The sequence below is a fragment of the Bos mutus genome, chromosome 2 (genome assembly GCF_027580195.1).
Source record: "Bos mutus isolate GX-2022 chromosome 2, NWIPB_WYAK_1.1, whole genome shotgun sequence".
NCBI lineage: Eukaryota > Metazoa > Chordata > Mammalia > Artiodactyla > Bovidae > Bos > Bos mutus.
Window position 1 is genome coordinate 15,683,729 of NC_091618.1, and position 14,235 is coordinate 15,697,963.

General features: G+C 61.5%; 2 protein-coding genes across 4 annotated transcripts; both read right to left on the reverse strand.

Moving 5' to 3' along the window:
- Window positions 1–935: 935 nt before the first annotated feature.
- On the reverse strand, window positions 936–8,041 carry CHRND (cholinergic receptor nicotinic delta subunit). 3 transcript variants are annotated; one of them, XM_005911081.2, is made up of 12 exons: window positions 7,935–8,041; window positions 7,581–7,723; window positions 7,094–7,138; window positions 6,461–6,570; window positions 6,208–6,363; window positions 5,926–6,035; window positions 4,960–5,160; window positions 3,776–3,887; window positions 3,572–3,686; window positions 2,321–2,525; window positions 2,113–2,231; window positions 937–1,190 (listed from the first exon to the last, which is right to left on the reverse strand). In XM_005911081.2, exons 1-12 carry the CDS (start codon window positions 7,984–7,986, stop codon window positions 1,008–1,010), a joined length of 1,551 nt encoding a protein of 516 aa, XP_005911143.2. In that variant the 5' UTR covers window positions 7,987–8,041; the 3' UTR covers window positions 937–1,007. The 3 variants fall into 3 exon arrangements, with proteins under 3 accessions (XP_014338944.2, XP_070235762.1, XP_005911143.2); XM_014483458.2 differs by lacking the exon at window positions 7,935–8,041 and having other exon boundaries at window positions 936–1,190; window positions 6,493–6,570; window positions 7,581–7,718; XM_070379661.1 differs by lacking the exons at window positions 5,926–6,035; window positions 7,935–8,041 and having other exon boundaries at window positions 936–1,190; window positions 7,581–7,718.
- A 652-nt stretch (window positions 8,042–8,693) lies between these two features.
- Window positions 8,694–13,814, reverse strand: PRSS56 (serine protease 56). Its single transcript, XM_070379673.1, has 13 exons — window positions 13,712–13,814; window positions 12,990–13,100; window positions 12,316–12,369; window positions 11,993–12,182; window positions 11,635–11,734; window positions 11,388–11,547; window positions 11,016–11,158; window positions 10,604–10,766; window positions 10,234–10,410; window positions 9,982–10,146; window positions 9,834–9,902; window positions 9,362–9,474; window positions 8,694–8,991 (listed from the first exon to the last, which is right to left on the reverse strand). The coding sequence occupies exons 1-13, from the start codon at window positions 13,812–13,814 to the stop codon at window positions 8,701–8,703; spliced, it is 1,839 nt and encodes a 612-aa protein (XP_070235774.1). The 3' UTR covers window positions 8,694–8,700.
- Between the last annotated feature and the right edge of the window lie 421 nt (window positions 13,815–14,235).

The following is a 14,235-nucleotide window of genomic DNA, read 5'->3' on the forward strand; positions in this document are numbered from 1 at the left end:
TGGTGTGTCTGACCTGAGCTGGACAGGCTGACCTCCGGCTTCTGTGGATGCTGAACCTGACCTTTCCACCCCCACCCTCAGCTTCCCAGAGGGACCCAGAGAGAGTGGCGGAGGCTTAAAAGCCTGGGGAAGGCCATTCTGCAGTCCTGAGGCTCCCGAGCCTGCCAAGAAACTCCTTCCTTAGAAGACCTGGAAACAGAAGCAGCCCCAAACTCGGCTCCAGGTGGGGCCTCAGATGCCCAAGGCTTAGGGGTTGGCAAGGGGGGTGCTGGAGGAGCAGGGGAGGAAAGGTCCAGGATCCCACCTGCTCCACCCCCCACCAGGGGGAGGGGGAGGCTAGAAGATGCCTCTGTCTCTCTGACCCCTCACAGAATGGTCCAATAGGCCGGCTCCAGTGCAAACTTCCTGGTCCCTAAGCCAGCCCACTGCGGGCATGTGTGCTAAGTTGCTCAGTCCTGTCTGACTGTTTGCAACCCTATGGACTGTAGCCTGCCAGGCTCCCCTGTCCATGGGGATTTTCTAGGCAAGAATCCTGGAGTAGGCTGCCATGCCCTTTTCCAGAGGATCTTCCCAGCCCAGGGATTAACTCACGCCTCTTGCATCTCCTGCACTGGCAGGTGGGTTCTTAATCACTAGCGCCACCTGGGAAGCCCAAGCCAGCCCCCTGCCTCCCCACAAGTCACCTTGCCCCACCCCCAGCCAATGTCCACGCGCAGACCTTCTCCAGGGGGTCCTGGTTTTATTTGCAAAAGAACCACCGTTGAGACATGGGCTCCCCTCCAATCCTGGACCTCAGCTGTCTCTGCCCCAGCCTTGCAAGGACCAACTGGGCTCGGGTCTCAGGGCCAAGATACAGCCACCCCAGGAAGAGCTGGTGGTCTCTCAGAGGCCCCTATCCACACAGCTACCCGCCCCACCCCGACCCCCTGCAGGCCCATCCCTTTCAGGCCAACCCCCTCCCCGCTACTCCCAGAAACGGCCTTGGTTGCTGGGCTGGGCCAGGGGCTCTAGATGAAGCGCTTGTCCTTCTCGAGGTAGGAGAAGGGGTCCCCAGGGAAAGGCTGGGGCGGAGGCTGGTTGTAGGCGCCCTGCAGGAAGATCCAGGCTGTGCCCACCACCATGATGGGTGTCACCACGAACAGGCAGAGTCGGTCCACGGTGCGAGCAACCCGGTTCCAGGAGTCCTTCTCCTGGGGCCAAGGGTAAGAGACAGTGGGGTGAGAAGGGCCCCCAGACCACAGACTCCCACCCCAAGCTGGGGCCTGGTGACAGACGCACGGCCTTGGCATAGCTGTGGGGGCTACCTCCGGCTTGCAGCAGATGGGAGATGCTGGCGTGTCTGCAGCAAATACCCAGCCCCCTCCCCCTGCTCCCCAGCAACTGGCAGGGCTGGTTGTCCTATCTGTCCAGGAGACAGAGAGCAGGGCCGTGGCCTCCCCCCAGCCACGCAGTGCTGCCACAAGCCTGTATGTGAACTGAAAAAAGTGCCCCTATCTCAAGAGAGAATTTTTACAGGTTGTATACACTAGGGGTAAAGAACCTGCCTACCAATGCAGGAGACCTAAGAGACCCGGGTTCGATCCTTGGGTCAGGAAGATCCCTTGGAGGAGGGCATGGCAGCCCACTCCAGTATTCTTGCCTGGAGAATCCTATGGACAGAGGAGACTGTGGAGGGCTACCGTCCATAGGATCACAGAGTCGGACATGACTGAAGCGACTTAGCACATACGCACACGTACAATATTGAACAACCATATAAGGCAGGCTTTTAAGTGTCTGGCTTTGTCTGGAGTTTCAGGCTTGGAGTTGAGCAGGGACAGAAAGTGACTGGCAGCTAGGAGAAAGAAGGGACCTTAAGGGAGGTCCAGAGTATGGCCCCAACAGGGCAGAGCTATGCATTTGCATGTATACCTGAGTGTGTGCCTGGCCACACACACTGCTATGAGGTTATAAGCAGGGGCTCCCACTCCCTTACAGCCCTGGAATCTGCACTCACCATTCACTCCTTCATCTAAGTTGGCAGGTATCTCAGAGGGGAGCTGTGCCCCCTTAAGATAGGATATGCTTGATTAGTGCACTACTGGAACACATGGCAACACCGTGGCTACTCACCTCATTGTAATTGTTCTGGTCCTTCATGTGGTTGACAATGAAGTTGGCCCCATCCACAGCTGGCTTCAGCTCACTGAAGAGCTCCTGCTGGGCCTGCTCCGAGCCTGCTGGAGGCCGGCCTGTGGACACCAGGCCAAAGGTGGGCATGAGGCCTGCCCTTACCCCACGTCCCACGGATGGGCCAAACTCCAAGCCACTGGAGACTCACGTGCCGTGGTGAGGCGCCGGGCCAGCCCATGCCGCTCTGACTGCTTCTCAAACATGAGGTCACTTCGGGACTTGAGTGAGAAGTACTCCTCTGCCTTGGAGATGTAGCCCAGGGAGCTGCTTCTCCGGATCAGGGTCCCGGGGCTGGGCCCGTCCTCTGCCGGACGGGACATGTGCAGGATCTCGGGAAGGGTCTCCAGGAAGAGCTGGGCAGGTCAGAGGGGCCATCATACAAAGTGGATCACCTTCACTCATCCAAATATCGGGGCTCCACTCCCGGCTGCCACAAGGTGTTCCCCAATCCATCATTTATCCCCCCGATCCCTAACTGATGGACACTTAGGTTGCTTCCAGTTCTCCCTTATTACTCAGCATAGAGAAGAACTAACTCATTGGTTGAAAATGAATTCCGGGTAAAAAACAAAAAGTCAGAAAAATGCCCTGACTGCTGAGCTAAGACCAGAAAAGTTGCTAAACGACCCCCCTCAGCTGTCCCCAAACAACCAGGCAGCCCTGCAGAGGCCAAGAGGCAAGGACAGTACCCCTCCTGGGGACCCTGCCCCCACAGTTCTCACTGTGTTTTGAATCGAGGTATACCAATACACAATAGAATCAACAAACTGTCCTCGTATAGCCGGGAGAAATTCTTCAAAAGCATTTCGCTGTGTAAACACCTCTCAGATAAGAACTTTTCTAAGATGTTCCCTCCTGCCTGTGTTGTGTGTGAGCTGCTCAGTCCTGTTTGACTCTTTGAGACCCTACGGGCTGTAACCCCCCAGGCTCCTCAGTCCATGGCATTCTCCAGGCAATAATACTGGAGTGGGTTGCCATGCCCTCCTCCAGGGGATCTTGCCAACCCAGGGATCGAACCTAGGTCTCCTGCACTGTGGGCACAGATTATTTATCTGAGCCACCAGAGAAGCTCCCCTCTTTCCTGCCTGGCCGCCATCAATTCCTACGCAGCCCCAGAGGGAATCACCACACCCTGACTTCTAGCACTAAAGACTGGTTTTGTCTGTCCTTGAACTTCACAGAAAGGAAATCTTGCAGTCTCTTTAAAGTCTGACTTCTGGGTAACATTCAGCCTGGGGCGAGTCGAGAAGCAGTGCATGTACGCATGGGCTCCACCGCCGCTGGGTACCACCCCCGGGTACCACCCCCGCGTGCCCGTGCGTGTGTACGCATGAGCCTCGCGCATTCCGCTGCAGAAAGGCACTGGACAATCTCCAACTTTTGGCTACTGAGCCCTCACCTTCTTCACCGGCTCAGACAGCACGTGGGTGCTGGGTGTGCGGAAGTGAATGTTGAGCACGATGACACAGATCACCACGACCATGGTCACCAGCACCATGCCAAAGAGCAGGAACCTGTAGGCGCAGGTACAGTCTGGAGCCCCTGCCCAGGGTGGGGAGTGGTAGGGTAGGGTAGGGGTGGGCGGTCGGGGAGGGCTGCTCACTTGCCGATGAGGGGGATGGCCATGGACGTGGCTGGCAGCCGCTTGGAGATGAGCAGCAGGAAGACAGACTGGGCCAGGAGCACCGAGATGGCCATGGATGTCTTCTCACCACCTGCGGGAGCCTGTCCTTAGCTATGACCTCTGGCCCGGAGCCTGGAGGGTCGCACGGTGACCCCTGCACTACTGTCCACAATGCCATGGTGCCCAGGGCTCAGGAGCTAGAGCGCTTGGGTTCCCATCCATCTTTCTCCTTATTGCTAGGTGACCTTGGACAAACGGCCTAAGCTCTCTGTGCCTCACATTCCTCAACTGTTAAATGTTGGGAGGATAGAGTGAGAGTATGTCTTAAATGCTCCGACTCTGCCTGGCAGTGGGTGAGAGCTCAAGGAACACTTGCCATCCTCGTCAGCCAATCGCCTGCCACTCAGCTCTCCTAGACCACAGATCTGCTGTGTCCTGCCCCGCGTAGAAGCCCCAGGATGTCCTCCCAGACCCCAGCCCAGCACCGCCCTGCCCTGCCCATCTGATCCCCTGAGAAGTGCTGGGCGTGGGCCTCATGGTCACAGACCCCTGGGCCCCCGCCCCACTGCCCCTTCTTCATCTGCAGTGTGCCTCACAGCCTGGCTCTGGTTCCCACCCCACCACCCCCAGGCTGTACTCCCAATCCTGTATTTTCCACCCTGTCTGCCAGGGTCAGGGCTGGATCATATTTGTCTCTGGCACTCACCATGCCCTGCTCATAATAAATGTTCCGGAGCCAAGTGACCACAGATGACATGTGACATGATACCTTCTAGAATCAGGTGAGTATAGATTGTATGCCCCCTGCCCTGGCTTCCTAGAGACCCTGTGATCCACCCATTGGCTCTGCAGCCAATCTCTCCCCAGCAGAGGGAGACTCTAGTGTTCTCCCTAGGGTCTTTGGGAAGCCCAGCATGAGAGGCAGAAGTGAGGTCCAAGAGGGATGGGACTCCCTGGGGCCTTGTCTGCTTAAGGGATGTCCCACAGGGACACAGAGCCCTTCCGCTGACAGGCCACGTGCTCTGCATGCAGGACCCTGGGCAGGGAACCCCAGGAGTGGTGACCGCCCCCCAGCCAAGTGGCTCCCGGGGAAATTGAGGGGCAGGGCTGGGGCGGCCAAGCTTAGGGGCCCTTGAGGAGGGGGTGCCGGGTGCTGGGCTCACAGTCGGCTGGCAGGTAGAAGACCAGGTTGATCATGAAAGAGATGAGCACACAGGGCACCAGGATGTTGATGACGTAGAAGAGCGGCTTGCGGCGGATAATGAGGTAGAAGGTGACGTCCTGGCGGTTAGGACTGTCCAGCGGCACACTGGGGTCCACGTTGACCCTGGCTGGCCGGTGCACTATCTCCCATTCCCCGTTCTCTGAGGGAGACATGTGGACGCCTTGGGGTCAGGCTGGGCAAGGTGGCCAAGGAGAGGCTTGGTGCAGGATGGGGGGCTAGCAGGGACTGAGCCGGCCCAGGGGCTTAGCCAGGCCTGTCTGCAGTGTCCTAAGGGGGCTGGGGGTGGGGACACAGAGGAGGGGTCATGTTCTGTTTGTGGGTGTCTTTCCCTGGGGCTTGGGATGAACATTTCACGCTACAAGGGCAAAGTTTTCCTCTGGGATGGATTTTTTTTCTCCTTGGGAAAAATAAAAGCTGAGGCCATATGTGGTTCAAATAAGAGCCTTGGGGAATAACAAAGCAGTCAGAGGAATCACTACCCCTGCCATGATATACCAGCCTTGGGACGAGCTGGATGCGGGTCTCTTCTGACAGACAGGGGCAAGTGGTTGGGCCCCATAAAAGGTCTGAGCCTGGTCACAGATGGGGGCGGGCGGGCGTTGGGAGGGGGCGGCATACACACCAAGTGGAAGACACGCGGCGGCACACACATCAGATGACAGCCAAAGCCCCAACCACCCCCTGGGCCCTCTGGGGATGGGAAAACTAAACCACCCCCTCATCCGTCGGCCAGATCGACCCCAGGGACCCTGTCCAGACTGGGAAGGGTCTGTGTCCACCTGCACGTCTGTGTACCGGTGTGACCATGTCCCCGTGTATGTACACACACGTGCAGCTCTGTGACTATATCTGTGGGCGGGTGTCCAGGGGAGCCTGGCCACCCAGGAGCTGCTGCTCCTGGCACCTGTGAAGCCCTCGGGATCGATGATGATCCACTCCACGGGGTAAGAGCGGCCATCTTCTTCAGCCTGCTTCAGGCTCAGGGTGATCTCCTTGGTCGTGTACTTGAGCGAACTGGGGAGGGCAGAGGGCAGAGGGCAGAGGGCAGAGGGTGGGTCTCAGCCGCTGGCTGGGGCCATGGTGGGGATGGGGATGGGGCCTCTGCCTGGGCGGGGGGAGTGTTTGCTTCCCTCGGCCCCTGGCAGGGTGCCCTGGAGGGGAGGGGCGGTCAGAGAAGTGGGGGCACCTGAACTTGAGGGAGCAGTTCTGCCAGTCGAAGGGGAAGTAGGTGACAGAGATGGGGCAGGAAGAACGGAAGATGGCGGGTGGAAGCCAGTAGACGGAGCCCGAAGGGTAGATGAGCACGTTGCAGGAATAGGAGATCTGGAAGGAGCCGTCATTGCTGGGGGACATGGACAAGGGCCACAGTGAGTGCTGGCCAGGGTTGGGGGAGGTAGAGGTGGGAAGGCAGTGGGAGGCGAGGAGGGCTACGGCTCAACTTGTTCTCCAGCACAATCTCTGGGAGCCACACCATGTCAGCGGGCAGACGCAGGACGCTGATGTTCCCAAAGTCTTCTGCATCCCACTGCAGCCGGCTGTCTGTCCAGCCCTGGAAGCCCAAAAGGAATGTCAGCAGTGGGCTCTGCTGTTGTCTGGGGTCCCCCACTCCCCCCCTACACCCTGTGCCGACCACTTCCCTGGCTGGGGAGACTCGACAGGATCTGGGGCTGGGACAAAAGAGGTTGGGGGAGATGGGTACAGAGCGGGACTCAGGTCTGTCATGTACAGCTGTATAGGATGTGCACTGCACAACTAAGGGAGGACTGTTTCCATAGTGGACATAGGAGACCAACTGACAGGTAGCAGACAGTGTCTTCTAATAAAATCAAGCCTCTGTGACAGTGTTCCCTGAGATGAAGATCCTAATTCACCTAAGGCTCTATCTGGGCTGTGGTGGCAGTAGCTGGTGAGGGCAATTGGGTCTGGGGTTTCTTGGGAGGCAAGGGCCAGTCTGTCCTGGAGGACAGTGTCTGAAGCAAGCTGGGAATCCCCCAGCAGAAGCAAGCACAGGGGAATTTGGGCCCTGCATCCTCTCTCCCACCCGCTGGCTCTGTGTGGGGTGTTCTCCTTACCTGCTCGATCCACACATTCGTGGTGAGGGTCTCTTCAACTTCTTTCTGTAATCAAACAGGAAGCCGGTGCCCCAGAGGCCGGTACACGTTCCCCAGGTGCCTTCTCCCAGCTCCCACCCGGGGGGAGACCACGATGATGACCTGTCCCTAGCAGTCAGGAGTGGATGGACAGACCAAAAAGCAGATAGGGCACATGGCCTCTTGAAAGTGTCATGTGGCACATGTCATAGGGCACATGCACCCTTGAAAGTGCAAAATGGGGTGGTGGTGGGGGGAGAACCCAGGACTGAAACTGGAGGGGAAGGGGCATCACCTGAGGTCTGCAGGCAGTACGGGGCATGGAGAGGGTCTGAGCACATTTCCAGGGGAGAGGACCTACTGGAGCTGGGGCCGGGGCCTTGACCTTCCTCCCCATGGCCATCCCAGCCGGACCTCCAGGAAGCTGTGGCTGCTGCCCTTCCCCCACCAGCCAGGAGGGGCCGCTCACCAGGGAGATGAGGTTGGAGAGGGTGAGAGCCAGGGAGATCTCCACGCTCTCTTTGTGCGCTGCGGGCCGCAGTTCCTTGTTGTAGGCCTTCTCCTCAAACAGGTGCCGGATCAGCCGCTCCTCCTCGTTCAAGCCCCAGCTGCCTGGGGAGGGTGGGGGACAGGGGCCCAGGGAGGACGCTGCCCTGAGGTCCTGCTGGGCATGCAGTGGGACCCCGGGGGGCGGCCCCTCCAGGGAAAAAAAGTGGCCGTGGGAGTGGGGAGGTGAGCCTGATGCTGGGAGAGGGTGTCCCAGGCGAGGAGGGAGGAGATCATGCAATGAGGACACTTTGGGGAGGGTGATGGCCATTCTTACCACACACGACCAGGGCGGCCAGCAGCACTAGTGTTAACACAGACCCTTCCATCCTGTTCCTCTGACTGGGTCTTGGGTCTGTCCCTCCGGTCGGCAGGGCTGGGGAGTGTGGGTGAGTGCCAAGGGGACAGGTGCAGGGTGGGGGCGTGGGGGGGTGCAAAGGAAAGAGGCAGCCGGAAATGCAATCTGACACCTCTAGGCTCTGCGGCAGGGCAGAGAAACTGGGGCAGGTGATGAGGGGGTGGGGACAGGGACTGGCTGGCTGGGGCAAGAGCCGAGGGACATAAGGCAAAGGAACTCCCCACAGCTACCGGTGAGGGTCGGGGCTGGGCAGAGAGGCTGGAGGCTGGGGGCAGCGCTGGCAACCATGGACAGGGCAGCGGGGACAGGCAGGTGGGCTGCTGCCATTTCTTGGGAGGCAGACCGATATCCTGAGCTGGAGGGTTTGCAGCCTTCCTCCAGTGTCTTTGTGACCTCTATCAGCTGAATCTGGAGGCTGGGCCCTACCCCTTGAGCCCCAGTGTCCACCCACCCCAGTCCCACCCTAAAGAAGCTCTAGAGTGGTCTTTGTGGATCATAAATAATGTTTATTAAAGCAGCTGTGATTTTCTGGTGGTGCATCTGAGAACACATGGAGCCCTAACCCCCTGCCCCCACCCCATTCTGGCAGTGATGGTATGTCATCGTGCTCCTTGATCCCCTCCCAGGCCCTGGAGCAGTGTTTCTGATGAGGGTGGGGGGACACGGGGTGGAGTGGAGACCCGGCTCAGGGCCACCTGACTGGGGGCCCGTGAGGGCTGAGTGGGTGGCGCCCCTTCCTCCCCAGCCCTCGGCCCTGCATTGAACCCTTGCGGGCTCCCTCGGGCTCTGCCTCTGCCAGGGCTGCCAGGCGGAAGGCCTGCAGGGCCTGCAGCAGCAGCCTGGGAAGGCTTCGGGCCAGTGTGGTTGGCTCCAGACCCACCAGGCCACCGAAGACCACATGCCGGTCCCCCAAGCCTGCCCAAACCCAGGCTCGGAAGAGCCCGGTCAGTGTCTTGGAGCCCAGATCTGCCAGGACCTGCAGAGGAGGGAGGCAGACAGCTCAGGGGCCCACAACCCCACTCCTGGTCCCCCTCCTTCTTGCCCCAGAAACTCACAGGCAGAGCTACCCTGTCCCCAGCTCCTCCCGCTAATCCAGCACACTTCCTGCTCACTTGGACACACCTACACTCCACTCCCACCTCCTCTCCACTCCTTCACACCCACCCAGCACCCAGCTCACATTCAGCTGCCCTCCCCATAGCCGTCCCTCCATCCATGGACACCCTCCCCCACCTCCACCCAGGCTGTTGGGGGAGGGTCCCTTCTGTTTCCCCTCCCCAGCATGGCTGGCCCAGGTTAGCCTTCCCAGGCCACTGTGAAGGAGTCTGGGAAGCCTGGGGACCCACCTCATTAAAGTCCATGGCCAGGCGCTCCGGGGGCACCTGCAAGATCCAGGCGTGGGTGCCCTGGAGGGTGGCCAGCTTCTGCCGCAAGGGCTCCAGCCCAGGGCAGGAGAGACCTCAGGAATAAGAGAGAGCTGACGCTAGTGTGGAGTCGGGGTGGTATTCCACCAGAACCTCGGGACACCTCCCAGTGGGCAGACCTCCACATGCTGGGATGGGGCAGCTGAAGTTGAGAGGGGTTAAATGGTAACACAAAGCCCAGCCTCTGTGGACACTGGAGCGGGCCCAAAGTCACAAGTTCCGCCCCCCGCCCAAAGAATCATGCGTCCTGCTGCGAGGGAGGGCGAGAGCGGGTCTGACCGCTGCCAGATGGGGTGAAACTGCATCCCAGCACAGACAACCCCAAGAGTCCCCTCCTGGACGCGGCCTCCCTTGGCCGGCTCCCCTTGAGGCCGCCGGTAGGGGGCGTCATTACCATTCACTTCCCCGCGCCGCTCCGATCTCCGCTTAGAGAACTGAGCGCCAGCAGCCCGGGGAGGCGATCCTGCGGAGACGCAGGGTTAGGGGAACGGCGCGGCAGCGCTGGGGTGGGCCGGGGCCAAGCTGCGAAGGGCTTGGGGTACCTGAGTGCAGCCGCTGCTCGCGGGAGGGGTGCCTGGGAGGATCCCGAAGCGACGGAGCGGGGCGAGCCGGGGCTGGGGCCAGGCGCCGCACCCCCAGGCGAGGGCCGAACAGCTCCTGGGCCCCCCGCAGCAGCTCCAGGAGAGTGTGCGCCAGCGAGCGCAGCTCTGCGGGCGGAACGAGAGTCCGAGCGGCGGTCAGACGTGGGCCAGACCCTGGCTCCCCCTCGGCCCAGCCCCGGGAACCGGACTGACCACATCGCCGCCGGCGCTGCAGACACTGCTGGTGCGCCAGACGCGCACAGGCGCCCGCGGGCCCCAGGCATAGGTGGGCGTAGAAGGTGCAGAGTGGGGCGGCCTCTGTCTGCGGTTCCTCCGACGGGTCCCAAGCCAGAAGCTCCCTACAGCTGGGCTCGCGGCTGAAGGGGGCGGCTGCAGGGGGCGTCAGGGGTTAGCTTACCACCTTCCCCTCGCTTTAAGTCCTAGCCCCCCAAATCCCTCCCGGGAGGAAAATAGGCTTTCCCCACGCAGGAGCCTGGGGGCCGGTGGAATAGAAACGGGCTCGTCCCAGGGCAGTTATGGGGCACTCTGGGCAAGGGGTGCGGGTGGGGGGAAAGGTGCTCACCGCTCATCTGCTCCTGGAGCCAGTCCTTGAACACAGCCACACGGGTGTAGACCCCAGGCTTCCCTGGCTCCCCGCATCCGTCCCCCCAGGAGGTGACCCCGTACAGGACCTCCCTGGGGCGGGGGCCAGGCTCAGAACAGGTCAGGGGGCCTCCCGAGTCACCCTGCAAGGACCAAGAGAGAGGCAAGAGAGAGGGCACTGTGTGGACCCACTTATCACCTCCCCTCACCCCAACGACACCCTTACAGGCAGCTCTGAGCTCTACTGGGGTTACCACTCTTGTACCCGTTTTAGCGATGAGGACACAGAGGTGCAGAGAAATTGAGTGACAGCCTAATTGTAGAAGGAAAGAAGGCGGTCCCGCCGCAGGGGAGTGGCCCACTACCACCCTCCGATCCGGCGGGTCTCATACCTGGCACGAATCGATGCCCCCGGCCAGGTAGCCCGCACAGAGCATGCTGCTGGGGCGTAGCCCTGGTCCCAGGGCCCTTCTGCAGGTGTCGGCGCTGAGCAAGGGCACACGGGCCTCCCTTACCGCCTCGGCCTCTGGCCCATCTACAGGAAAGCCGTGGAAGGGGCTCAGGCCTGGATGGCCGGGGTCCTGTTTTAGGGTTCCCCCTGCCCACCGCCCTCCTTGATTCTTCCCCACTTGGCGAGATGGGCATTATTTTGCAAAGACAGCATCAGAATCCTTCCACGCCAGCCTTCTCAAGCTCCATCACTCCAGACCCCCATTTCCCCCACGCCCCCGCGTGGCTCACCCAGGCCCTGTCCTGCCTAGTACCTTCGAAGAGGGCACCCCAGCCCGCGATGGCGCAAGGAGTGCCCGCGGGGGGTTCCTGGGGCTCCTGGGGCAGGCACACAGGGCGCGCCGCCCCCGTCGGGCTCACCGGGGTCCACAGCTGCACCAGGGCCAGGTCGTTGTGGAAGGTCCGAGGGTTAAACTGGGGAGGGGGTGGCGGCGCCGTGTAAACGAGGCGTGGCCTGGGGGTGCTGTTCCCAAGTCTGAGGGCCTGGGGCTGCCCTCTCACCTTCGGGTGGGCCACGATGCGGTTCACCTGCACCTCCTCCGCCGGTTCCCCCGGGGACCCCTCGGCCAGCGTCACCGTCCACAGAAGCTCGTTCGGGGCGCTGCGGCGCGAGACACGCAAGACAGGAATGCGAGAAGCTTCCCCCTGGAGACCCTGCCTCCGCCCACGGGTACCCCCCAACCCCCAGCTAGCCAGAGGCCGCGGACAGCGCGCCCCGGGAAGACTCCGAGGCGGGGAAAGAGACGGCCGCCGCCAGGGGGCAGCAGAGACCGGGCCTCGCGCGCGGCACCCCACCCCGACGACCCCGGAAGAGTTGGAGCCCCGCGCTGGGGATCCCGGGGCCGGGGGCCCAACGTACCCCGCGAAGCAGTGCGCCGCCGTGAGCACCCAAGACGCGGCCACCAGGACGCCGCCGCACAGAGGCTGCCCGCCGAGCTGCAGCCTCACCAGCCAGGGCCAGGCCCCCGGCGGTGCCGCGCTGCCCCCCACAATGCGGCCGTGCGCCCGCGTCACGTTGACAGCGCCCGGGCGCCTCTCGCCACAAGGCCCTGGAAAGGCCGAAGGGGCACAAGTCAGGAGGCACAAGTCCCGGTCGTCCTAATCATCGAGACCCCTCCAGGGTCCACCCTGCCCTCAGCCCTGCTCCCCTCCCCTCTATCCCACAAGCCTTTGCAAGCTCACCTGGCTCAGGTGAATCCTTCAGGAGGGGGGCTTGAGGCCTGGTTCGTCCAGGTGCTGCTGAGAAACACACCTCTGAGCCTCACGGCCACCCTTCCCCTCTTCTCCACTCCAGGCTCGGCCTGAGCCCTCTCTCCGCCTCAGGGAGCACCCCAAACCACCCCACCCTTACTTATCCTGCCCAGTAGTGTGTGTGTGTGTGTGTGTTAATCGCTCAGTTTCCAACTCCTTGCAACCGCATGGACTGTAGCCCACTAGGCTCCTCTGTCCATGGGATACTCCAGGCAAGAATACCGGAGTGGATTGCCATGCCCTCCTCCAGGGAATCTACCCCACCCAGGGATCGAACCCAGGTCTCCCGCATTGCCAGCAGGTTCTTTGCCCTGTGAGCTACTAGGGAGTCTATTTCAGCAGTCATAAACGGCTCACTGTTCACCAGATGAGCCCAGATTGTGCCAGCCCTCCTGTCTTTGCACCTGCTGTGTGCCCAAGCCTGGTGGGTGTGCCCTTTCACCTGGGGAGACCCTCCCCCGCCTATTCTTGGTTGCAGCCTCACCCCGTCCGTGTGTGTCCCAAAGAGGGGGTGATTTCTGAAGGGAGGGATGGGGTGGACAGGAGAAGGGGCCCCGGGGTAGTTGGGGCAAGCTCACCAGGGCATGGGGTGGTGTGGTTGGCACAGCTCCGGCACTCATGCAGTCTGTGCTGAATCTCCATCACCACCCGATTCACTGCCCACTGGGCACTTCTCTGGGCAGCCTGCAACACCTTCGTCCCCTGGGCGGACAGAGCTGTGGGGGACACAAATCCATCATGCAGGGTTGGGGACGAGCCCCAGGCTCGTCCACCTTGCCCCAGCCCTGAGCCCTGCCTTGGGAGACCCGGGAGGGAGGCAGGCTGGGCGGCCGGAGTCCTGGGAGGGAATGGCACCCAGCACTCAGAGCAGAGAGGATCCGATGCTCGGCCTGAGATAGCTTTGCGATTTCAACAGGGCTGGGCTGGAGTCCTTAAAAAAGGAGGGCCTTTCCTTAAAAACCTTGAAGGAAAAACAGGACCCCAAAGGTGCAGATATTACAGGACACGGACTTACGGACACAAAATGACCATGGTGGGTTGAGTTGCCCACCCTGGGACCCAGGTAGCCAAGGGGACGCTGCCCTGGGCCCCTTCCTCCCTGCTGGACCCAGAACCTTCTGGAAAGCACACCTTTTGGCCAGCTGCCCTCCCCCTCCCCCGCCTCAGTCTCCCCTTTCCTCTCCCACCTGTGTCTCATTTCTGGCCCCTTCTGCCAGTAGAGGTGGGTGACGGGGATGCAGAAGGGGCCAAAGGGCCCTGTGAGTGCAGATAGCAAGCTCAGGGGCCCCCTGCCTGAGACCACCCCTCTCTCCTTGGACCAGCTCACCTTGCAGGGTGCTGGGGGGCACGCGCACGTACAGCGGGTGCCCGTGGGCAGACTGTGGGTCTGGGAGAGGCTGCAGCAGCAGCAGCAGCGCAGCCAGCAGCATGGTGACCCTGTCCCCGGCGCTCCGTCCCCCTCGGGGTCCGCCCTCCAGGCGCTTATCCTCAGTGCCTGCCTCCTGGGCACTGAGTTCTCGGCCCTCACACCATCTGACTCCGTTCTCTCACTTCAAAATGAGCCGCTTCCCTTGGCCCGTCCCTCACCTGGCCCTTTACTCCCAGGAGCCCACAGGGGGAAATGGGGCCTGGGGCTGGGGGGGTGGCACTATAGAGAGGACAGACTGCGGGAGGGGGGCCGGGGTCGGGGGAGGGAACAGGGTAGTGGGCTCACCTTTGAAGTCTCATCATCTGGGCTCTGAGGCCCCCCCCCTCCATCTGTCAAAGGAGCCCTTGTTTCTGCGGCTCCATCAAAGGGGCCTGGACCGGCCAGAAGAGCTGACCGTTGGGCTGGGGGCCAGGCAGAGGGGC

Excerpts from the sequence above, each read along its gene's own strand:
- CHRND (XM_005911081.2), bottom strand. The coding sequence starts at position 7,986 with ATGGAAGGGTCTGTGTTAACACTAGTGCTGCTGGCCGCCCTGGTCGTG. Across the intron at positions 3,687-3,775 it reads GCCATCCCCCTCATCGGCAA|GTTCCTGCTCTTTGGCATGG; the intron begins GTGAGCAGCCCT and ends CTGCGCCTACAG. Across the intron at positions 2,232-2,320 it reads CCGGCGCCTCACCACGGCAC|GCCGGCCTCCAGCAGGCTCG; the intron begins GTGAGTCTCCAG and ends TGGTGTCCACAG.
- PRSS56 (XM_070379673.1), bottom strand. The coding sequence starts at position 13,814 with ATGCTGCTGGCTGCGCTGCTGCTGCTGCTGCAGCCTCTCCCAGACCCA. Across the intron at positions 12,183-12,315 it reads GAAGGATTCACCTGAGCCAG|GGCCTTGTGGCGAGAGGCGC; the intron begins GTGAGCTTGCAA and ends CGGCCTTTCCAG. Across the intron at positions 9,475-9,833 it reads GCGGCGCGGGGAAGTGAATG|GTCTCTCCTGCCCTGGGCTG; the intron begins GTAATGACGCCC and ends CTTATTCCTGAG.